This window comes from Dasypus novemcinctus, chromosome 31, assembly GCF_030445035.2.
Source record: "Dasypus novemcinctus isolate mDasNov1 chromosome 31, mDasNov1.1.hap2, whole genome shotgun sequence".
Classification (NCBI taxonomy): domain Eukaryota; kingdom Metazoa; phylum Chordata; class Mammalia; order Cingulata; family Dasypodidae; genus Dasypus; species Dasypus novemcinctus.
This window is the reverse complement of record NC_080703.1, coordinates 19,669,843-19,693,852: the sequence shown is the minus strand read 5'-3', so window position 1 is coordinate 19,693,852 and position 24,010 is coordinate 19,669,843. Positions and strand designations below refer to the sequence as shown.

Below are 24,010 nucleotides of genomic sequence, written 5' to 3'. Positions count from 1 at the left end.
TGAGGGTTGTTACTGAAATTGGCATAGACACTAATTCTCGCTTACTGTGTTTTCTTGTGTGTGTCCATTTTTTTTTTTATTAGATAAGGCCCAGGAAGTAGAGGCTGAACTTTTGGGAAGCCATCAAGAAGAGAGAAATCAGTTACATAAAAAAATTGCAGAGAAAGAAGATGATCTAAGAAGAACAGCCAAAAGATACGAAGAAATCCTTGATGTACCTTATTTTCTTTCTTTTTTAAAAAACTTAACTGTAATAGATTTCATGATAGTACCGAAGAAGAATGGGCTGTCAGATTTCCAGTTTTTCTAATAGAGAGGGTTTTGTTTTTTTCCTCCCTCAATATTGTCCAAATTAGTACTTCTTTACTATATGATGATTCATTAAGCGATTAATTGATTTCTACCAGGATTGTAGCTTCCTGATCAGATTCTGCTAACCTGGCAATAAAGTCCACTTGCTGGTATTAAATCAGCAATCAGTTACTAAAGGGAAGAATGGATTTTCTTCTCCGTCTTTCTCACAGATTTAGATTGAATTATGAGAGACAGAGACTAAGAATGGGAGTTTGTGCTTAGGTGAAGTCTAAATAATGGGACAATTAGTATATGTTTGATTATGGCTGCTTTGCTTAGCTGGGATTCTTCAGAAGTCCAGTTAACTTTATCCCTACCCAATTTGCAAGTGATTTTTGTTAGTTTCATGCAAGAAAAAATAAAATGGAATGCATCAGCTTTTATATTTAGTTGGAAACTAGTTCAAAGTACTTATTCTGCTGCTAGTGGATTAGCATTGTCATTTTTGTATAAAGATAAGCCATGGATGATAGTGAGTACTTTGGACTCCAGAACATTTTAAAATGTTAAACAATTTAAATTATTCTTGGTTAGGTTGCAGATTCTTTGGTAACTGCAAGCCTTATTTCACTATATGCCAAGAGTCATTTAATAATTAAGAGTGAACAAATCAGAGAATCATGCCTGATCTACCTATAGCAACTTTAAAATTCTGAACCAGGAAGAGTTCCCAATAAGACTTATTCTAAATGTAATTGAAGTGATTGAAATTCCGAGATGTGACACATACCTATAAATGCCACCTTTGTTTTATTTTTGAGCTTTAAATCTCTTTATGAAAAGATCTAAATATTTTACATTTTCTTGTTCTTCCATAGAGTATGTATGTGCTAAACTTAAATACATTATTTCTTGAATGCTTAAGAGAATGTTAAAATTGCAACATACATTAAAGCTAGTTTAGCTTCATCTGTTTTTTTTGCAGAAGGAAAAGTAAGTGTGGCATAGTTAAGTGATTTCCCTAATCACGTAGGCAATCACGTAGTGAGTGACTCTTCATTACTGTCATGTTTTATTTTAATTTTATAAATAAAAATGTCTCTCTAAGAAAGGAACTTGAGGAAGGCAAACGTTCTTTATCGTGGATGATGGTGTCAGGGAGCTTCATTTGTAGGGGATATGCTGTTCGACAACTCTAGCGCTCCTTTTTTTGACCCACTTCTCTCTCTCTGGATGTGTGGGGTAACAGATGGTAGATTTCCTGAGGGCTGTGACGCACCGCTGGTGGCTCTGAGTGGAGGAGTTGGGAATGGAAAAAGTGAGGTCATTGGAGGGGGGTTTAAGGGAGTAGGGGAAGCAGGGGGTAATGGGCCCTTCGGCATTGTTCCTCTGAATCTCGGGTGGGAAACTGAGGAATGGTCCTCCAAGCTTTAGGTCTGGAGTAGTAGAGCAAGTAGGCAGGAAGTAGAGATCTTCCCCCAGCCCATTTCTGTGCCTTAGCACTCTTCATTAGAACTATAATGCAAGTCACAAATGTGAGCCACGTTTTTGTAAAAAAAATTTAAAAAAATTAAAAGAAACAGGTGAACTTTATTTTAATATATTTTATTTAATTCAAAATATTATTTCAACATGTAATCAGTATAAAAATTGAGATAATTTACTCATATTTGGTATTCTTTGTAATTTAGTATATATTTACACTTATAGGACATCTCTATTTGGACTAGCCACATTGCAAGTACTCACTAGTCATAGTTCTAGGATGACTACTAGCTGATACTCTATTGAACAGTGCAGCCTTAGACTTTAAACCTAGGGTTGGCTTATCCCCATCTAAACACCCTGAATATATACTCTGTTTTGAAGAAAATTTTTAAAAATGCAAATATTACTAAAAAGGGATACCAGTAATTCTTAGCAGTGCCATTTTTGCTTTGATTCTGAAACATCTTCTGTATCATTCTCCCATTTACAAATTGCTGAATGATCATTTCTTCTCGTAAGTACTTCCAGTGGTTTCCCATTTTCCCAGTGTATCTCCTACTATGCAGTCCGTGTTCTAGCCAAATTCAGCTTTAGCTTGTTCTTCACTGTCTTTACCTTACTTAGTCTTTACTGTTTACTATCTAAAGATCACATTCTTACAGGTCATGAACTATTGCAAGTGTCACTATTTCATTAAGTTTTAAATTTAACTTTTATGTAAGAAAAACAATTCTTTGATCAAATATATTCATATGGTTCAAAGACAGAATAAAAAGATGTACTTGAGAATGCTATACACTCCATCCTTGGCCCCTGTATTTTGTGTCCCATCCCCTTTGTCCCTCCACAAATGACCGTTAGTTTCTTATGTAATATGCCTTCCAGTGTTGCCTTATGCAATCAGAAACAAAAATAAAATATATTCTTATTTTTTCACTTATTCCAAAGGTAGCTGAATATACTCTTCTCAGATTTTTTAAAACCACTTAAATAGAATTAATTGATCTGTATTCCCTTGAAACGCATCTGTATTTCTGTTACTTTATAGCATGTAATTTTGGTCATACACACATGTATATACATGCATATGTATATTTATGTACTTATATATGTGTATATATGTATTAATGCATCTGCCCTCTACCCTAGACTATAAGCATATTGTGGGCAGGTATTTTGTTATTCATTAATCCATGGTATCTGCTGGACACTTGGTAACTTTGAAGGAAGTGACACATGGTAGGGCAGGGAAGAATTCATTTGGGAGGAGGGGTTGGTGACATCTCAGAGGAAGAATTTGGTACTCACAAGCAAGAGAGCTTAACTAATAGCCTAATCCCTGTCTGAGAGCAATATCACTGAGAGTAAGTAGCTTCTAAAGCTATGTTAAATACAAAACTAGATTCATCTTAATATTGTCTGTATTTGGTTTTGGCGTAATAACTAGACTAATACATAATTTCCATGGATATGCATAAAGATTAAATTTAACTAATTTTTCTTTTCTTTCTTACCAATATGGTTTTATTTCAGAACAAGCAGTATTGTTATTTTTTTCCAAGAGGACTGGAAAGCCTTTACAAAGGAAATTAGAGTTTTTCTTAAACTAGAAATAGCACTTTAAGAATCCTTTTCTGGTTCTTCGAGAACTTGCTTTAGATTGGCATCCCATAACTGTCAAAGGAAGTGCCAGATATAGCTAATTGCCATAAAAATCTGGGTCTAATTGAGTAAGTAGCCATCAAAGGTGATCCTTTCAAATGAGCTTAGACCATCATTGATGCAGATACTCACACAGGAAATGTCAAGATAGAATAAAAACAGTAAACCAGACCGAGGGCAGTAATGTGTTTACAATTGGTTGATGACGTTTTAGAGGTGGAGGGCAGGTTAGTATATGCCTCTCTGGGTAGCTATATAAGGAGGCTAATTATGAGCCATCCTTACTTTGCATATGGTGAGAGGAAGGATTTGTGCTTCTTCAAATAGTCTAAGAAAGTTTCATGAAAAGTGTATTTAAAGTAATATTTTTAAATTGTCCCATAGTTCATTGCCTTGTTTTGTACCATGGGGCCAAACCATCTGTTTTCGTTTGTTTGATTTTGAGAATGATGTTTCTTGGTTCTGGCAAGTCAGCATCTGTTAAATCAGATACCTGCTTGTGCTTGTTTTTCCTGTTATGTTTCTTATTCAGCAAACACTTGTCTTCATTACTCAAGTCAGATCAATATTCCAATTCCAAATGTTCTCTTGGCACAAAGAGTATTGCAAAATTTATAAGAATGAGGAGAGGTCTGAGTTGGCTCTGTATAATAAATCAAAACGATTGCCAAGATAAAGAATGAGGGAATATAAGGTTGGGCAGCAACCTCTTACTAGGGTAGTCAGAACAAATTAGAGGACAATTTGTATGCCACCTTTATTTTACAAGAGGATCATTTGCCTGATCAGTCACATTTGCCTGATCAGTCACATTTTACTTTTCCTAATGCAACCTTGTCTGTTTTTACAATGTTTAGGGCAAATGAAAAATTTACAATGATTACCAACACATAGGACAGTAACAAATTTTTTTCAAAAGTATATTTTAGTAAAGAACCTCTGATGTGGCTTGGGGGTAAATGTATATAAGATGTGCAGGTTTGCTGACCCTTGAACACAGTACCATTTTCTTGATTTTAGAACCCATCCAGTGGGGTGGGGGGGCTGTGAGGAGCCTCCATAATTCTTGTGATCAGTGTGACCCCCTGCCAACTGGTTGAGCAGTGCTGGGTATATACATATCTCTTTGTTTGTTTAATGACTATTTTCTAGAAATTAAATCCCTATATAGAAAAGGCCAAAGTCATTGAATATAAGTTCTGTAATTGTAGTTCTTTCATAGTCCTGGTATACACAGATTGTTGCTTCAACCTGGCAACCCTAGTTTAAAGGGAAAGAACCTGCTTAGTGAGCTTCCTGGGGTAAAGACAGAAGAAATGAGGGTGGGAAAACAAATATCCTAGAAATAGTGAGCCACATTAAAAAGGGCTTGGAGTTAAAAGTGGGCCATGAAGGAAAGTGTGTAGAACACAGTAATAAATTAAAATAAAAACAGTAGTGTATGTCTCAAAAACCGTTTAGGCTTTTATTTCCCCTTTCAAAGTTAGTTTACTCAGTAATGTGTTGCCTCTCTACAATGTTCTTTTGGTATGCTTATTAACACTTTTTTTTGTTAATCCTAAAGTCTCGTGAAGAAGAAATGACTGCAAAAGTAGTCGACCTGCAGACTCAACTTGAGGAGCTGCAGAAGAAATACCAGCAAAGGCTACAACAGGAGGAAAACCTTAGCGATGATAAAGTGAGAAGAACTTGAGTTTGCTTCACCCATTTCTTCAAAATATTGTGACTTTCATTATTTTACTCTTTTCCTAACAATGCATATTTACTTCATTTGATCCTAAAATAACCTCTCAAGGGAAATATTCTAAATATTCTTGCCTCCATTGTACAAATAGTGAAAATAAGTTTCAAAGAGGTTAAATACAGTGTTCAAGCCCCAATAATAAATGTTCCAGAGGGAATGTAAACTCAGTCTTCCAGACTTCAAAGCCTAGACATTTCTGTATACCGGTACTTCTCTGAAGACAAGGGGAGAGTGAACCTCTTAGCCTTGGGGCATAAGCATTAGATTTTTATATTTTGTGTTAAAAAATGTATGGAAATTTTATATATTACTCTATAGTATATACTAATAGTCACATAAAAGGGATGTTTTAAATTATATACCATCAATAAAGACAGTAATTTCTACCTTTCTCATTGGGTAATGGGCCAGATGCAGATGCAGTGAGATTATTTTATAAAAGAGGACTAAATTTAAAGAGAGCTGGTACTGCATATCCAGGCATTTTTATCATCCCAATCTTTAAGTAAAGTTGATGCTATGAAATATGGACCAAATTTATTCTGTTGCTTCCGGCTGCCCCCCCCGCCCCATGTACCCTACCAAGCACACACCAACAGGACCTGTGGGCCCCAGGTTGAGAAGCCTGACCATTCTACTTCCTCAGGTATTCTTACTCATCCAGTGTGATCTTTTCATAACACTCATGAGAAAGTGGGTGGGCACTCTTCATGACTTCATCTTGAGAATTGTAGAGGATTCCTTCCAGAGGAGCAGTTGTCAGATAGCAATTTTCTAAACAAGCAATTTATGGATGACTTTCCCAAATTCAGAGAGGAGGGGGCTTTGCCGTTCTGTGCTACATTGTATATAGCCCTTATTTGTAAACACTAAGCAAGTGAAATGGACTGCTTCTCTATTTAGTAGTTACTAGCTATTTCTATTGTGTTAGATATTTTTTTCTGGCTAATCTGTCATGACTTGATTATACCAGATGGTGTTAAGTATTACTTCCTATGAGAAGAATACGTTTATTTTACTAAAATGAGCATTTCCTTTAACATTAAAGTAAGTATTAATATTGCATATAGAGGCATTTTGACCTGTGCCAGAATGCCAGAGTATTTGAAACATCTAATATTCAGAAGATCTTTTGAGTCCTTTACCTTGTGTCATAAGAAAGGAAACAGAATGTCCTTTTTATTTATTTCTACTCAGAAAATATTTTTTCTGCTTTATTCTTCATGAATTTCTATCCTGTTCCTTCTTGAGCATCTTTTGGTGTTTCTAGGGTATCTTGAATTGCATACATGCATTGGGTTCCATGAAAAACAATTTGTGATAAATGATAGATAGCTCAGGGTAGATTCCCAGAAATAGTGCTTCAGAAGTTTTTCTAAAGGGCATAGATGCTTAACATAGCCATTAATATGTTTAATTTTTAAAAGGTATACAAATAATATATGAATATATTCTTGTTGTGAAAGGACCCCTATAATAACAGAAGTTTATAGAATAAAACATGTAAATCCTCCTTTACCCTCCCTGCTGGGCACCTCCCCTTTTCCAAGTCGTAATTGTTGTTAGGAGTCCAGTCCTTTTTCTTTGTGTTCACCTATATTTCTGTGTACTTAGGCTATTATAAATTTGTGTAACAAAACGAAACCAAGCTTAAACTTAAAGTTGCCTTATTTCAGATCTAACCACTGCCTTAAAACTATAATACTGATCCTTATAATTTCATATTTCTCTGTTTTATTGTTTGCTTACTTGTAGATTTTAATGTATGCACTCATTTTTTTCTTTTGCATTTTCAGGTAACAGTTACGGAGCTACAGGTAAGACTAGTGCTTCACTGAATTTGATCAAAGGCAGTGCATTTTCAGGAACATTGCATTTTAACTTAAACATGGAGAGACTTTTAACAGTGAAAACTTTCCTTAACAATATAGAAATGTGTTCAGGCAATGATGAAACCTATGTGCATTTCAGACCTGACTTTTTGTTCTTTCAGACACAACTAGCACAGAAGACTACTCTTATCAGTGACTCAAAGTTAAAAGAGCAAGAGTTTAGAGAACAGGTATAGTTCTAATTAGTGCCTTTCATTTTGAACTACCTTCCTTCCTTTATGTATGGACTTGGATCTCATTTAGATAATTTTAAAAGAAATAATTGATTTAGTACTGATTTAATAATTGGCTTTGAAATCCTTCTGCCTTAAACAGGAAATTTTATTTCCATATGTAAAGGCTTTAGAAGATAGCCTTGTAAATTCTTGATCACATATATTTGAACAAGAACATTTGCATCCTGTTATTTTTAGTGCTTCCTGATTTTGGGTAACAATATGTGTTTGTATAATTTGTAATAACTATAGTTTTAAGAAGAAATTGCTATTTGGTTTTATCAGAAGGTAAATACACTGCTATCAGTCTTTTCTATTTTTTGCTAGTGGTTAAATTGTCATGATTTAATTTAATTTGTCCATATATGGTCCAGTAACTTCATTTAAATCGGACCAGATGTGTTTAACTACAAGGATGCATAATCGTGCACACAGCAGTATATGTGTATTTGTGTTGCACTATCATTAGTAAGGTTTTTTCTCAAACTCTGAGGATAGTGACTCAAATCAGCAAGCTAAGTTTGAAGGCCAAATCTTCAGGGATTTTCCAGTTCTCTCAAAATTCATGCAGACAAAAAACTTGATAAGTGTTGAATCTGGGTGATGGATAACTATATGAGCGTTAACTGTACTATACATTCTATATTTGAAAAATTTCAAAATAAAACTTTTAAATAATTCATAAAGACAGATACTAAGTTTTTGCTGCTTTTTTTTTCTGTTTCCCAAGTGGTTTAGCTTTTCCCATCCATTCTCAAGATAACTGCTTTAAAATTCTTTGAACATGCTCAAATCTTCAGAACTGTCCTAGTTTAACGATTTTTGTACTGATTTTTTATTGTGAGAAAATACACATGAAAGTTACCATTTTATCCATTTTTAAGCAGACTGCTCATTTAGCATTATCCTGTCAAGGTTTATCTGTGTTGTCTTAGTATGTGTCAGTACTTCATTCCTTTTTATGGCTGAGTAATATTTTCTTGTTTGTATATACCACATTTTGTTTGTCCATTCATCAGGTGATAGGCATTTGGGTTGTTTCCACTTTTTGATTTTTGTGGTTAGTGCTGCTATAAACATTGACTTACACATTTCTGGGTGAACACATTTTCACATCTTTGGGATGTGTACCAAGGTATACAATTGCTGGGTAATATATTAATTCTATGTTTAATTTATTGAGGAGCTGCCAAACTTCTTTCCTTGGCAACTGCACCATTTTACATTCCCACCAGCTATGTGCCATGGTTCCAATTTCTCCACATCCTTGCCAACTCTTATATTCCTTTTTTTTTTTTATAACCATCTAGAGAGTATGAAGTGGTTTCTCATTGTGGTTTTGATTTGCATTTCCCTATTGAATAATGATACTTAGTTTCTTGTACTTATTGGCCAATAGCATATCTTCTTTGGGGTAATGTCTTTTCAAGTCTTTTGCCCATTTTAAAATTAGGTTGTCTTTTTGTTGTTGAGTTGTAAGAATCTTTTTATGTATTCTGAATATGAGGTCCTTATCAGGTAGATGATTTCCAAATATTTTCTTCCATGTTTTTTCTGTGGTTGTCTTTTTACTTTCTTGGTAATGTCCTTTGATGCACAAAAGTTTTTAATTTTGCCGAAGTCCAGTTTATTTTTTCTTTTGTTATTTACGCTTTTGGCATCATATCTAAGAAACCATTTGTATTAATTTTTGCCTATATTCTGTCTCCAGCATTTAAAATATCTAATGGCTACTGAAGTCCTGTTTTTCTACATATGGTTTCCATATGACTCTTATGATATGGTTTGGATATTTGTCATTTTTAGATTCATAATTTAGAAGACCGTTTGAAGAAATATGAGAAGAATGTATATGCAACAACTATAGGCACACCTTACAAAGGTAAGAATGGAGTTTGTGGATAATTTTTATTTTTGTCTTTGTCATTCTGTGATCTTTACAATGAGTGTGTCTTACCTTTGTAATTAACCAATAAGAACTCTTTGGGGGAAGGGGTTAAGAATGATAATCTAAAACAAAAATTAAAATCAAGGTTCAGTCATGTAGCATGTGTCAGTACATGGTACAGTACATGCAGATGTGTAAAAGTGAAAACTGCAATTGCTAACTTCAGTCTCCACTTGCCAGATGGCCCCGGTTCACAAGTCATGATATTTTCCAGATTCTTTTCTGTATGTATGCAAACACGTTTTTGTGATCCCCTGCATGCACTCATACATGCTCACAGATACATGGAATTATGTATTCTAAATGTTTCCTGTTTTTTATTATTACAATATTGTTGTAATTACTAATTTTAAACCAGGGTTTAAAAAGAAAATAATTTCATAAATATTCTTGTGTTCAAGGTGGGGATGGATGATTTGGAAATATTTTTGTCTTAATTTGAATAATATATGCCACTTCCAAAGGGTTTTAAAGGTGAGCTTGAGTGTTTAGGTAGTGGTGCCCTTGAGATAATCAATAATCAAGATCTTTGTGTGATCACTTGGCAACTACCTATTCTCTAAAGTTGAATTTTACTGCCTCACTGCATTAAGAATACTCTTGTTTTGCTAAATCTTTTGTAAAGCTTTCTGCTTTATCATGGGAGACACCAGAGCATTAATCAAAGTCATTTAGCATTCCTTCATGTTTCTGAAAGCTGTTACTAATTATTAAGAAATCACGTAAGATACCATAAAATTTTTAATTAAATTAAACAAGGGCTTGCTTTGAGTTCTTTCCAAACCTCTCAGAAAGATGAGAAAACCAACTTTGAAGTTTCCTATCACTCACTTCAGAGAAGACTCTTCCTACATAAATTATTCCTCATAAAATGAGAGTACACTTTGGATAGAACACACAAGGCATGGGACCCTGTAGCCCAGGGAACCATGTGGTCAAAGATGGACTCTGGTGAACAGTACAAATAGAGATTGTTTTCTCATGAACTACAACAAATGTACACTACTGATACATAGTTAACTAATAGGTGTGTGGAAAGAGTATAACAAGTGTACACTGTTGACCATAGTTAGTGGTATAGTCTGACCATGTTCTTTCAAAATCCGTAACAAATGTTCCACAACAGTGCACGGTTTTGGTGGAGGGGTGATATATGGGAATTCTGTACATTATGCACGATTCTTTTGTAAGCTCACAACTTTCCTAATTAAAAAAATGAAAAAAAAATTCCTCATAGCTAAGTCAACTGTGTGTGATTCTCACCATGGCCCTGTGCCAAATCAGTACTCAGTAGTACATAGAGAATACTGTTGATTCTTTCTGTTAGTTTCAACTTCAGAGTTTCATGCATAGTGTCTTTTTTCAGTTCTAAATAATAAAATGAACACATGTGCTGCTTTTTTAATAGCTAACACATATATAATACTAGTGCCAAGTAACATTCTAAACATGTTTTGTCTATCAACTTTTTTTTTTTTCAAAGATTTATTTATTTATTATTTAATTTCCCCCCCTCCCCTGGTTGTCTGTTCTTGGTGTCTATTTGTTGCGTCTTGTTTCTTTGTCTGCTTTTGTTTCTTTGTCCGCTTCTGTTGTCGTCAGCGGCACAGGAAGTGTGGGCGGTGCCATTCCTGGGCAGGCTGCATCTTCCTTTCACGCTGGGGGCTTTCCTCACGGGCGCACTCCTTGCACGTGGGGGCTCCCCCACGCGGGGGACACCCCTGCGTGGCACGGCACTCCTTGCGCGCATCAGCACTGCGCATGGCCAGCTCCACACGGGTCGAGGAGGCCCGGGGCCTGAACCGCGGACCTCCCATATGGTAGACAGACGCCCTAACCACTAGGCCAAAGTCCGTTTCCCTCTATCAATTTATTAATCCTCTCAAAAACCCAAGCAGTCTGGTTGCCTATGCACGATAATCCCTCCACTCTGCTCCCTCTTTAAAGAATATGATAAAATGAATATCTTAATACCTGCATTATAGGGTAAGAAATCAAGCATTACCAGTTCTTTAGAAGCCCCTCTGTACAGCTCCATGATAACTTTGTCTCTTCCAACATGCTGATTTTCTGTGTTTTGTTTGTTTTTTTCTGACTTTATTTTATACTCTTATACTTCCTTATTGTTTTATAACCTATGTATATATTCCCAAACAATATTTTGCTTAGATTTTAACTTTATGTAATGTAATCATACAGTTGCTGTGTCATAGGATATGAACATTTTTGTACATATCCTTTAAGTCAAAATATTTTTTATAATGTTTATACTAATATCCAGTGCAACCAGCAGTGGATTAGAGTTCTCATCACTATAGCTCCTGCCCGGGCTAGATATATTAAGGCCTTTTAATCTTTCGTTGATCTAAATGGTGTGTAATGACATCTCATTGCAATTTTAATGCATTTCTCTTATTAGTAGTTGTGTCAAGCATCTTGCTTGTTCGATCGTTCATTCATTTTAGGTATGTGTAATTATTCTTTCGCAACCTGCCTATCCATATCATTCACCTTTTTTTTTTCTTTTAGTGATTCTGTTTTCTTTTAATGAAAGAAGTTGTGAGTTTACAAAACAGCCATGTATAACATACAGGATTCCCATATATCATCCCAACATCAACATCTTGGATTGTTGTGGAACATTTGTTACAATTAATAAAAGAGCATCCAAATATTACTACTAACTATAGTCTGTATCTTTCATTCATTAAGTGTCTTCCCATAAGTCATCCTATTATCAACACAATATATTAATATTGTACTTCTTACAGTTCATCTAAGAATGTTCTCTTATTTGTCCTGTTAACCACCATCCATCATCCACCACAGGGTTCACTATATTATACAGTCCCATGCCTTGTATAATTCATCCAAAGTGTACCTGTACTCAGTTGCTCTCAATTTCATCACAGAGTTGTGTTGTCACCACCTTAGTCAATTTTAGAATGTTTTCATTACTCTAGAGAGAAAAATCTCTTTCCCTCTTATAACCCCTATATTTTACCCTTAGCATTTATATATTACCTCTGTACCTTTGGTACAAAAATATTACAATAATACTGTTAACTACAGTCCATAAGTTACATTAGTTACATTTTTTCCATTTATCACCAAATTTTTAACACTTGGTAATAGTGATGTGCATTTATTCTAGTTCTAGAATAGAAGAACATTCTTGTATTTGTACAATATCTACAAACTTCATCCACTGCCGAGTTCATGTTACACAAACCCAAGATTATCCTGTAGCTTTCTTTCTATTGACATTTATGTCCCTAGACAACTCTTTATAGCCACATTCACATTCATAAACCAGCAGTTTGCTATACTCGCTGTAATATGTTAACATGAACTCTATATACTTCCTAACGTTTATTAAAAATTCTACATGCATTAAGCATGAGCTCCCCCTTATCAGCCTTCATTCTATCCCTAATCTATACTCTAGATTTTAGTTCCATGAGTTTACTCAGTTATTTAGTTCATATTAGCAGACCATGCAATATTTGTCCTATTGTGTCTGACTTATTTCACTTAATATAATGTTTTCAAGGTCCATCTGTGTTGTCATATGCATCCCAATTTCATTTCTTCTTAAGCAGAACAGCACTCCATTGTATGAATTTATCCCATTTTGTTTATCCATTCATCGGTTGGTGGACATTTGGGTTGTTTCCATCTTTTGACAGTGGTGCTACAATGTGAATAATGCTGCTTTGAACATGGGTGTGCAAATGTCAGTTCATGTCCTTGCTTTCACTTCTTCTGGATATATTCCTAGTAGTGGAATTGCTGGATTATATGGCAGTTCTGTGTTAGCTTCTTGAGGAATCACCAAACTGTCTTCCACAGAGGCTGCACCATTCTACATGCCCACCAGCAGTGAAGGAGTGTATCTGTTTCTCCACATCCTCTCCAGCACTTGTTTTCTGTTTTAGTTTTATATATATATGTATATATATAGAGAGAGAGTTATATATATATAAAATGGCCATTTGCCACATCCTCTCCAGCACTTGTTTTCTGTTTTAGTTATATATATAGTTATATAATGACGATTCTGTAAGGTGTGAAATGATATCTCATTGTAGTTTTTTTATTAATCAGTTTTGATATATACTCATAAACTATACAGTTCATCTGAAGTGTACCACCAATGGCATTTGGTATAATCACAGTCATTGTAGTTTTGATTTGCATTTCCTTAATAGCTTGTTATGTTTTTTGGCCATTTGTATCTCCTCTTTGGAAAATTGGATTGCTTGTCTTTTTATCGTTGAGCTGTATGATCTCTTTATATAGCATGGAAATCAAATCCTTATCAGGTATGTGGTTTCCAAATATTTTCTCCCATTGAGTAGGCTGCCTTTTCATCTTCTTGACAAAGTCACTTGAAGCACAAAAATGTTTAATTTTGAGGTAGTCCCTTTATTTTTTCTTTCATTGCTCCTGCTTTGGGTGTAAATTTTAAGAAACTATCACATACCACAAGATCAAAGATGTTTCCCTGCCTTTTCTTCTAGGAGTTTTATGATTCTAGCTTTTATATTTAGGTCTTTGATCCATTTTGAGTTAATTTTTGTATAAGGTGTGAGATTGGGGTTCTCTTTCTTTCTTTTGGATAGGATATCCAGTTTTCCCAGCACCGTTTGTTAGACTCCCTACTCAGGTGAGTGGACTTGACACTTTGTCAAAAATCACTTGACCATAGTTGTGAGGGTCTGCGGTCTATGTGTCTATCTTTATGCCAGTACCCTGCTGTTTTGACCACTGTCGTAAAGGAATATGATTTAAAGTCAAGAAGTAATAGTCTTCCAACTTGGTTTGTCATTTTAAAGATATTTCTGGCTAGCCTTCCAAATAAATTTGATAATTGACTTTTCCATTTCTGCCAAAAAGGCAGTTGAAATGTTTATAGAGATTGCATTGAATCTGTGTGTCAGTTTGGGTAGAATTGACACCTAAATGACATTTAGTCTTCCAGTCCCTGAACATAAAATGTCTTTCCATTTATTTCAGTCATCTTTTATTTCTTTTAGCAATGTTTTGTAGTTTTCTGAATTATTGTCTAAGTATTTGATTCTTTTGTTACTATTGTAAATAGAATTTTTTTCCTGACTTTCTCTTCAGCTTGATCATTACTAGCGTATAGAAATATTACTGATTTTTTGCATATTAATCTTAAATACTGTCCCTCTGTTGAACTTGTTTTTTAGCTCTGTTAACTCTAGCAGTTTTATTTCAGATATCCTATCTTCTGCCTCACTGGCCCTTTCTTCTGCCTCTTCAAACCTGTTGTATGCCTCCAGTGTATTTATTTAATTTAATTTATTTATTTCACCCCCCTTCCCCCCGCTGCTTTCCGATTGCTTGCTGTCTGTTCTCTGTGTCCATTCGCTGTGCGTTCTTCTGTCTGCTTGTCTCCCTTTGTTGCGTCATCTTGCTGCGCCTGCTCTCTACAAGCGCAGTGCATCAGCTTTCCACAGGCACTGGCCGTCAGCTCTCCGCAGGCACTGGCCAACTTGCCTTAACAAGGACGCCCTGGGAAGCAAACCCAGGGCCTCCCATGTGGTAGACAGGAGCCCAGTCAGTTGAGCCACATCTGCTTCCTCCTTCAGTGTATTTTTAATTTCATTTTTTGTGCCTTTCATTCCTAGAAAATAATATTTTTCTTTTAAATTCTTCTTTGTGCTCAGCAGATGTCTTAGTATTTTTAATTTCTTTAATCATCTCATTGAATTAAGATTTGGTTGGACATCTGTGATTATTTGTCTTAAATTCTATGTTGTCTAGAGATTTAACTTTTTCTTCGAGTGGGCCATATCTTCCTGCTTCTTATGGCTTATAGTTTTTTGCTGGTGTCTTGGCTTCTGATTTTCTTGAGGTCTTTATTCTGGGCTCAATTTCTTTCTTTAACCCAGGGTTTCCTTGATGATAGGTTTTGTGCTAAAGCTCCTCTTTGATACTTCATTTCACATTCATGGAACTTTATTAATAGCTTGTGTTTAATGAATCAGATTTTCTCAGCTCTTATTCATCTGATTCTTGCCCCAGCAAGTGGTGCTCTTCAGCTAGCTGTTCCTCCCAGCCCTAAAAAAGAGCTGCTTCTTTAATTCTTGGCAGAATTAGCCATTTCGGTAGGGGGTGGGGTTCAGACTGAGGCTGTCAGCAGCATGGGGATGAAACCATTGCACAGATTCTAGACCTGTGATCTGAGATTTCTAATCAACCCCTTCAACCTGCACTGGGCCTTGTCCCCCTGCCCCCCTTTTCTTGGGGAAGAGGTGCTCTTTAACAAGTTGTCCTCCACCCCATCTCTGAATTAACCATAGTTCCTTCCCTGATGGAGGCAGATTTGAGACAGAGGCTGTAGACTGCTTTCTGAACTGATAAGGCTGAAACTGTTGGTGGCATGTAGAATGGTGCAGCCTCTGTGGAAGACCGTTTGGTGGTTCCTCAAGAAGCTAACATAGAACTGCAGTATGATGCAGCAATTCCACTACTAGGAATATATCCAGAAGAAGTGAAAGCAAGGAACATGAACTGACATTTGCACACCCATGTTCAAAGCAGCATTATTCACATTGTAGCACCACTGTCAAAAGATGGAAACAACCCAAGTGTCCATCAACTAATAAATGGACAAACAAAATGGGGTATATTCATACAATGGAGTGCTGTTCTGCTTAAGAAGAAATGAAATTGGGATGCATATGACAACATAGATGGATCTTGAGGACATTATATTTAGTGAAATAAGCCAGACATAATAGGACAAATATTGTATGGTCTGCTAATATGAACTAAATACCAAGAGTAAACTCATGGAGTTAAAATCTAGAGTATAGGTCACTAGGGTTAGAATGAGGGTTGAGAAGGGGAGCTGATGCTATTGCCTATAGTATTTTTAATAAGATTGACTATAAATGTTAGGAAGTATATAGAGTTGATGGCAACACATTATAGTGAGTAAAACAAACTGCTGATTTTTAAATGACAGTGTGGCTGAAAAGAGTTGGCTAGGGACATAAATGTCAATAGAAAACAAGCATACCATATAATCCATCCAAAGTGTACAATCAGTGGCTGTTGGTGTAGTCACAGTAGTTTACATTCGTCACAAGGGATATTGGAACAGTTTCATTACCCCAAAAATCATAGTGAAATCTGAAATGAAATATGAATATGGGTAATATTGCATATATAATAAGTTGGGAGGCAGATTTTAATTTCCTGAGGTAGGGATGGCTATGGCAGGGAATAGCCCTTCCCCTACTCAGTTTTCTAATTTTCTTCTGAAATTTCTTCCAATTAAAAAAGACTCAATATTGCCCAAAAAAGAGTTCTATCTAAGGTCCCGGGAAAAAAAAAAAAAAAAAAGAGTCCTATGTAAGGTCCCGAAAAAAAAAAAAAAAGAGTCCTATCTAAGGTCCCAAAATATATGATTACATCCTAATTTCATGACCCTGTGAATATTGTACCTTATATGTTAAAGCCATTCACCTCTTTTTAAATTAGCTTGTCTTTTATTTTCTTATTGACTTGTAGGAGTTATTTTTAAGTTGTCAATATTAGTCCTTACAGTTATTTGAGTTGCAGAGATCCTCTACTGGTTGCTATTTTTCTCTCTGTTAATAATGCCTTCCTTTTTAAACTTTTTATTATGGAACATAGGAAAGTAGTAGTGAGAATAGTTTAATAAATACACTTGTACACATCACCTAACTTCAAGACACACCCAGTTGTGTTTCATCTGTACTCCAGCTTTACCTATCCTTAGATACATTTGATTATTTTAAGGTAAGAAAGATAATATTTCTTATGTAAATATTTCAGCAAAACAAACTTTAAAAAATAACTGTAATACCTTTATCACACCTAAAAGATTAACAGTATTTATCACACCTAAAAGATTAACAAATATTCAGTCAGCAGTCACACTTACTAGGAGCATCATAAATATTTTCTTGTTGTGGTAGTGGTGACTTAACACTGGGTTTGTTTGAATCAGGAACCAAAGTGTCCACACGTTGCCTTTGATAAATCACTTGTATCTCTCAAGGTTTCTTCTATCCCTTTCTATTTTTCTTCTTGTTATTTTTTGTTGTTGTTGTTGAAGAAGCCAAGTTACTTGTCCTTTGGAGTTTACCACATTCTTAATTTTCCAGATTCCATCTCCATGCTATCCTTTAAATTTTTCCTCTAGCCTCTGTATTTCCCTTAGTTAGAACTAGGGCTTTACAAGATTTAGGTTTGAGTTGTTGACAAGAGTACTTCTTAGAGTTTTCTGTACATCTTGTTGCTTCGTATCAAAAGACACATCATATCTGTAATTTTGAGAGTTATCATTTGGTTGCAGGTATTGTCAGCCTGACCTTTCACTTATGATTTCAGCTATTGGTGATTGTCTAGATCTGTTATTTCATTAGGGCTTGTTCAGTGGTGACACTCAGATTCTGCCATTTCTTGTATATATGTTAACTGAAATTCTTATATAAACAGAAACTTTTCTATTTTATTTGGTTACTTTGAGATACATCTTATACAGGGGAATGCAAGATGAATGCTTTATTCTATCTCTTTATTTACCAGTTTTCAGAATAATGATTTAATATTTGGGCATCCTCCAAAGAAGAACACTGAGAATTTTTCATTTGTTTTTGTTTAGAGTTATTATAAATTCATGGATTTTAAAGATTTTTACCCCCCCATTCAGTTATTTGAATTTTCTTTCTGACTCATGGGAGACCATTCAGGTTGGTTCCTGTGTCTTTTTTTTTTTTTTAACTACTAGGGCCTGGGGATTGAACCTAGGACCTCGTTTGTGGGAAGCTAGCACTCAACCGCTTTAGCCACATCTGCTCTTCTCTTTTATCTTTTTTTAAAAAAAATTTATTGAAGTATATCACTCATACATAAACATACATAAAGAGTAAGTGTATAATAGTATTTGTCAAGTTAGGAAACAAACATATATAACATCATGCAGGACTCTCATACTTCACCCTACCAGCAATACCGTGCATTGTTGTTAAACATTTCTAACTAATGATTAAAGAGCATCATCAAAATATTACTAATCAAAGTATTTTTTCCTCAACCCGCCCTATTATTATTATTATCTTTATATCATTTATATATGAATATGCATAAACTATAAGTGTATGTGAAAGTTGTGAATTTGCAAAGCAAACATGCATAACATCATCAGGGGTCCCATACCTCAACCTTCCTCCAACACCTTCCATTGTCCTGAGACATTTGTTACAAATTATGAAAGAATATTGTCAAAATCTTACTACTAATCATAGTCCTTATTTTACATTTGGTGTATTTTTCTTCCAACCCACCCTATTATTATTTTTCAAATGTATTTTCATGACAGAAGTTGTAAACTTCCAAAACAATCATGCACATGTGCAGAATTCCCAAATAACACTCCCTCTATCAACACACCACACTGTGGTGGAACATTTGTTACAGATTATAAGGTATCATCTGATTGTTACCACATCCATAGTGTACATTGGCACACATTTTCCATACTGCCCCATTATCGACCAGTATGCCTTTGGCATAGTTGCAAGAATGTTACATTATTACTGCTAACCACAGTCCATAGGTCACTCCATTTGTATTTTTCTCATGCTTCTCTATATTCCCACCACCCAGCAGTAGTAATGTACATTTGCTCTAGCTAACAAAGGACACTCTTGCATCTATACCGTCAACCACAGTTCACATCTGCCTCTGGGTTTACTGTGCTGTTCAGTTCCTACATTATTCTCTAGCATTCTGTCAGTTGACATTTTGTTTCCCTAGATTACCATTTTCAGCCACATCCCCATTTATAAACTAGCTATTGCTATGTGTTACCATCCATTTTATACATTTCCACACTTTTACAGTAAAGCTAATTAAAATTGTTGCATACATTAAATATCAGTAGTCCATCTTAGTTCTCCTCTTATCTCTTTTAAGAATCCACCACCTACCACCAGGTCTTGAAGATATTTTCCTACATTTTCATCTAGAAGCTTTATGATTCTTCTCTTTATATTTAGGTTTTTGATCCATTTTGAGTTAATTTTTGGATAATGTATGAGATAGGGGTCCTCTTTCATTCTTTTGGCTATGGATATGCAGTACTCTCAACACCATTTGTTGAATGGACTGTCCTGCTCAAGCTGGGTATGTTTGATAGGCTAGTCAAAAATCACTTGAACATACATATGAGAGTTTGTTTTTAAAGCATCAGTTTGGGGAAGCGGACTTGGCCCAGTGGCTAGGGTGTCCACCTACCACGTGCGAGTCTGCGGTTCAAACCCCAGGCCTTTTTGACCAGTGTGGAGCTGGCCCATGTGCAGTGCTGATGCGCACAAGGAGTGCCCTGCCATGCAGGGGTGTCCCCTGCATAGGGGAGCCCCATGCACAAGGAGTGTGCCCCATAAGGAGAGCCCCCCAGTGCAGAAGAAAGTGCAGCCTGCCCAAGAATGGCGCCACATACACGGAGAGCTGACACAACAACAAGATGACGCAACAAAAAGAAACACAGATTCCCGATGCTACTGATAAGAATAGAAGCGGTCACAGAAGAACACACAGAAAGTAGACAACCAGGGGGAGGGGGAAGAAATAAATAAATAAATCTTTTTTAAAAAGCCAAAGCATCAGTTTTGTTCCATTGGTCTATGTGTCTGTCTTTATGCCAGTACCATGTTGTTTTTACCACTGTAACCAGATAATATGATTTAAAGTCTGGAGATGAGAGTCCTCCAACTTTGCTTTTCCTTTTTCAGATGTTTCTGACTATTCAGGACCCTTACCCTTCCAAATAAATTTGATAATCGTGTTATCAATTTATTTTAAAAATGCTGGTGGAATTTTTATCGGGATTGCATTGAGTCTGTATATCAACTTGGGTAGAATTGGCATCTTAATGGTATTTAGTCTTCCAGTCTGTAAGCATGGAATGTTCTTCCAATTATTTAGGCCTTTTTAAATTTCTTTTAACATTGAGTTGTAGATTTCTGAATACAAGTGCTTTATATTGTTGGTTAGGTTTATTCCTGAGTATTTGGGTTTTATCTGTCATTTTATTTTCACTACTCTTTTGACGCTTTTAGTTACCTTTATTGATATAATCTTCATTTCTAGACGCTCTTCCAGGCCTCTCCTGTCTTTTCTTTTCAGGCTTTAGTATTTCCTAAAAATCCTGTCTCTTGGTTAGAAATTCTATGTTTCTGTTTATCTGTGAATATTTTAAACTTACCCTCATTTTTTTTTTACAGATTTATTTATTTTTCTCCCTTTCCCTCCTCCCATCCTGCTGTTTTTGCTGTCTGTGTTGTCTTCTCTTCTCATTTTCTCTCCTCTAGGATTCACCAGGATTGAGGAAAGAAGCCAGTCCCCACCAGCCTTGTGATTCTCAGTCCACCCCGCTTTCCTTCTGCCAGTCACAGAATTAAGATGGCGACTGCCAGCCTCTTTCTGTGTGGACAGGTTCAAACTTTAGCTTTTCTTCGGGTTGCACTTTAGCCTGCCAAATTTACTAATTAGTAGATGCAGTTGGTACCCAACCATCTCTTCCTACCCTGTTTTTGGGAAGTGGAGCTTTCTGTTCCAGCCGCAGGCTAGCTCCTGAGGCGCTTGTGGCTCCCGTCGAGGATGGGCACCAGTGTGGAGCCTCTACTGACAAGTCTTCTCTGCAGATGGGCAGTCTCCCTCTCTTCTTTCAAGGATGTTGCAGGATGCTCTTCTGGCCTCCTGGAGCCCCTGAACAGGTGCTTCAGCAGCTCCAGAGAGCTCTGGGTGTTTGCTAACTGCCCTGGAGCAGGAGCTGAGTCTAGAAGCTCCTTGCTCCACTGCCATCTTGCTGGTTGTCCTCCCATATCTTTTTGATACATTCTTAATACTTTTTTGATTTCTGGCCTCATAAATGTTTTCAGGAGAAAATACATCCAGTTCATACTGATATTTCCACTTTGATTTTATATTTGTATCTCTCTGTTCTTATGCTGAAAAATCTATGTTCCTAACAACACTACATAATGGTTTATTTGTAATTTATTTGTGTGTCTATGTATGTGTGTGTCTATGTGTGTATATGTATGCACATACAATGTGTGCAATAGTAACAGAAAAAATACTAATATTATTAACAGAGTACTAAAACAATTTGATTTATTTTCTGTTCCTTTTATCTAAGATCTATTCCACTTATGATGTGTGCTTACTGTGTTTAAAAGTAATTTGAATTAATACTTCTCTTTGTAGTTTAGTTGGCCATTTAATATGGAGTTCAATATATTTGTTCCATTTTATTTTCAATTTTTATACCCTGATTTTTTTCCATGGTGATTTCATTTTATTTTATAGTAATTCTATAAATCATTTACATGATTATAAAGTCAGAACTATAAAACAAGGATTATTCAGGGAAATAGAATTTTCATTTTTGTTCCCTCCATTTTGTTCCCTCCCTTTCCATAAACTCCTTTACTAGTTTTTAATGTAAAGATGTGTACATTTGTATTTTCTCTCTTTATTAAAGGTAATATATTTTACACATTGGTCTGAATTACTTCTTTTCTCCCACTTAATTATGCATTCTGTAACAACAGAGAGTTTCCTTATTGCATTTTACAGCTTTCTAGTTCCATTATCTGGCTTTATGTTGTTTATTCAGCTAGTTCATTATTGGTGGTTTTTTGTGGTGTTTCTGGTTTTTTGCTGGATATTCCCAAATTTTCCTCCTTAGCTACTGTATCATTTTGCATTACTTCAGTGATGTTTGGGAATGCCTGTTTCCTCACAGCTTTGCTGACTGTGTTGTCGTACTTCAATGTTTGCCAATCTGATAGGTGAGCTATAGTATCTCTGTATAGAATGATTTTGTGTCTTTTATTTTAAGCAATATAGAGAATTTTAGGAGGTTTTAATATATTAGGGATAATAACCCATCAGGGTATAATTTTACAGATTTTTTTCCCAGTTTAACATCATTTTTTTTTTTTTTTGCTATGGTTATGCTGTTCTCATAAAGTGAATCAGGTAGTGATTCGCTTCTGTTCTCTAGAAGAGTTTATGTAAGATTGAAATTATTACTAAATTCCTTATTTTGCAGAATTTACCAGTTGAAGCCATCTGAAGCTAGAATTCTTGTTGTGAGAAGATGTTTTATTTTGGTTTAGTTTCTGTACCTTTTTCATTTTGTTTATGATGTTTTTTTGAAATTGGTTTTCATTATTTTAATTTTTATGTAGTTAGATATATCTTTTCCCATATAGCTTTTGGATTTTGATTCATAATTTAGAAAGGTTTTCCCATGGCCACTTTACAGAGAAATTCACACACAAAATAACATTTATTATCTGATACTTTTGGAATTTTTCCTGGTGTAGAGTTGAGGAATGGACCCAACTTTGTCTTGTTTTGTTTTTCCTTGCAATTCTTCAGTTATTCCAATGCCACTTACTTAAAAGTCTGTCTTTCCCCCACTTGTTTTATATGCTGATTTACAGTGTATTTTGAGAAGCTCTTAACTTTAGCGGTCATTTTAATCAATATTTTCCTTTTTGTTTTAGATGTCTTCTGTCTTTTTAATGAATTTTCCTCTTCCCAAAGCCATAAAGATATTCTCCTGAGGAGAGCAGATGTGTCTCAAACAGTTGAGCATCTGACTCCCACATGGGAGGTCCCAGGTTCAGTTCCTAGTGCCTCCTAAAAAAACATACAACAGACAAAACAAACGATAAAACCAACTCAGGGAAGCTGATGTGGCTCAGTGGTTGAGTCCTGGCTTCCCATATACAAGGTCCTGGTTCAATCCCCAGCCCCTAGTACCTCAAAGAAAGAAAAGAAAAGATTCTGAATTTTCTGAAAAATTTTTAGTAGTTATATTTTCACAGTTTGGTCTTTAGTTCACCTAGAATTGGTATTTGTGTTTGGTGTAAGGTAGGGGTCTGGTTTCATTTCTTTCCACAAGGATAACCAGTTGCATAAGCACTGTTTATTGAAGAGTACTCGCTTTCTCCTCTGATCTTTAGTATTACCCCTGTCATACATCGTGCGTCCATATTTTTCAGAGTCTGTTTCTGGGACATCTAGTCTGTTGCATTGATCAGTTTATCTATGCCTGCTCTAAGAACTCACTGTCTTAATTATTATGGCTCCATAGTAAATCTTGATATCCAATTGGGGAAACTCTCCCACTTTGTTTTCTTTCAAGAGTGCCTTAGCTAGTCTTAGATTTTTGAAAGTCTATATAAATTTTAGAAACATCTTGACAAGTTTTACATATACACACACGTACAAACTTGGGGTGGTTTAATTAGGACTGCATTGGATTTATAGAAAAATTATAGAGAATGGGTTTCTACACAGTATTGAGTCTCCAGTTCATAATCATGATAGAGTTCAACATTTATTTAGGTCGTCTTTAATTTCTGTCAGTAATGCTAATATTTTTTAGTAGTAATCTTAAACCTCTTTTGTTACATTTGTTCCTAAATATCATTGTAAATGTAAAAATTGCTTTTTATTTTCATTATATAATTAAATAGCATTTCTAAAAGGCATTTTTATGCATTTTTTAAGACACTATGAGCAAGCCTTCTTCAACTGTATAGTTTTCTATAACAGATTTGGTTGTTTAAGATTGTGTTAAATGTAGTTAAGTAGATTTCGTGGTTATAAATTTTGAATTGCCATTGAAAATGCTAATAATGCCCACATAGATTTATCTGGAAAGACTCATAAGAGGCAC

The 24,010-nt window shown here is 35.4% G+C and overlaps 1 protein-coding gene across 9 annotated transcripts in view; it reads left to right on the top strand.

Annotated features, from left to right (window-relative positions):
- Positions 1–24,010, top strand: part of GOLGA4 (golgin A4) — a 148,231-nt gene that overhangs the window by 104,864 nt on the left and 19,357 nt on the right. For all 9 annotated transcript variants that reach the window (XM_071212816.1, XM_012530074.4, XM_071212814.1 and 6 more), the window contains 5 exons: positions 84–214; positions 5,009–5,122; positions 6,985–7,005; positions 7,182–7,250; positions 9,102–9,177. In XM_071212816.1, coding sequence (XP_071068917.1) covers positions 84–214; positions 5,009–5,122; positions 6,985–7,005; positions 7,182–7,250; positions 9,102–9,177 — 411 coding nt within the window. The remainder of the gene's footprint in view (positions 1–83; positions 215–5,008; positions 5,123–6,984; positions 7,006–7,181; positions 7,251–9,101; positions 9,178–24,010) is intronic.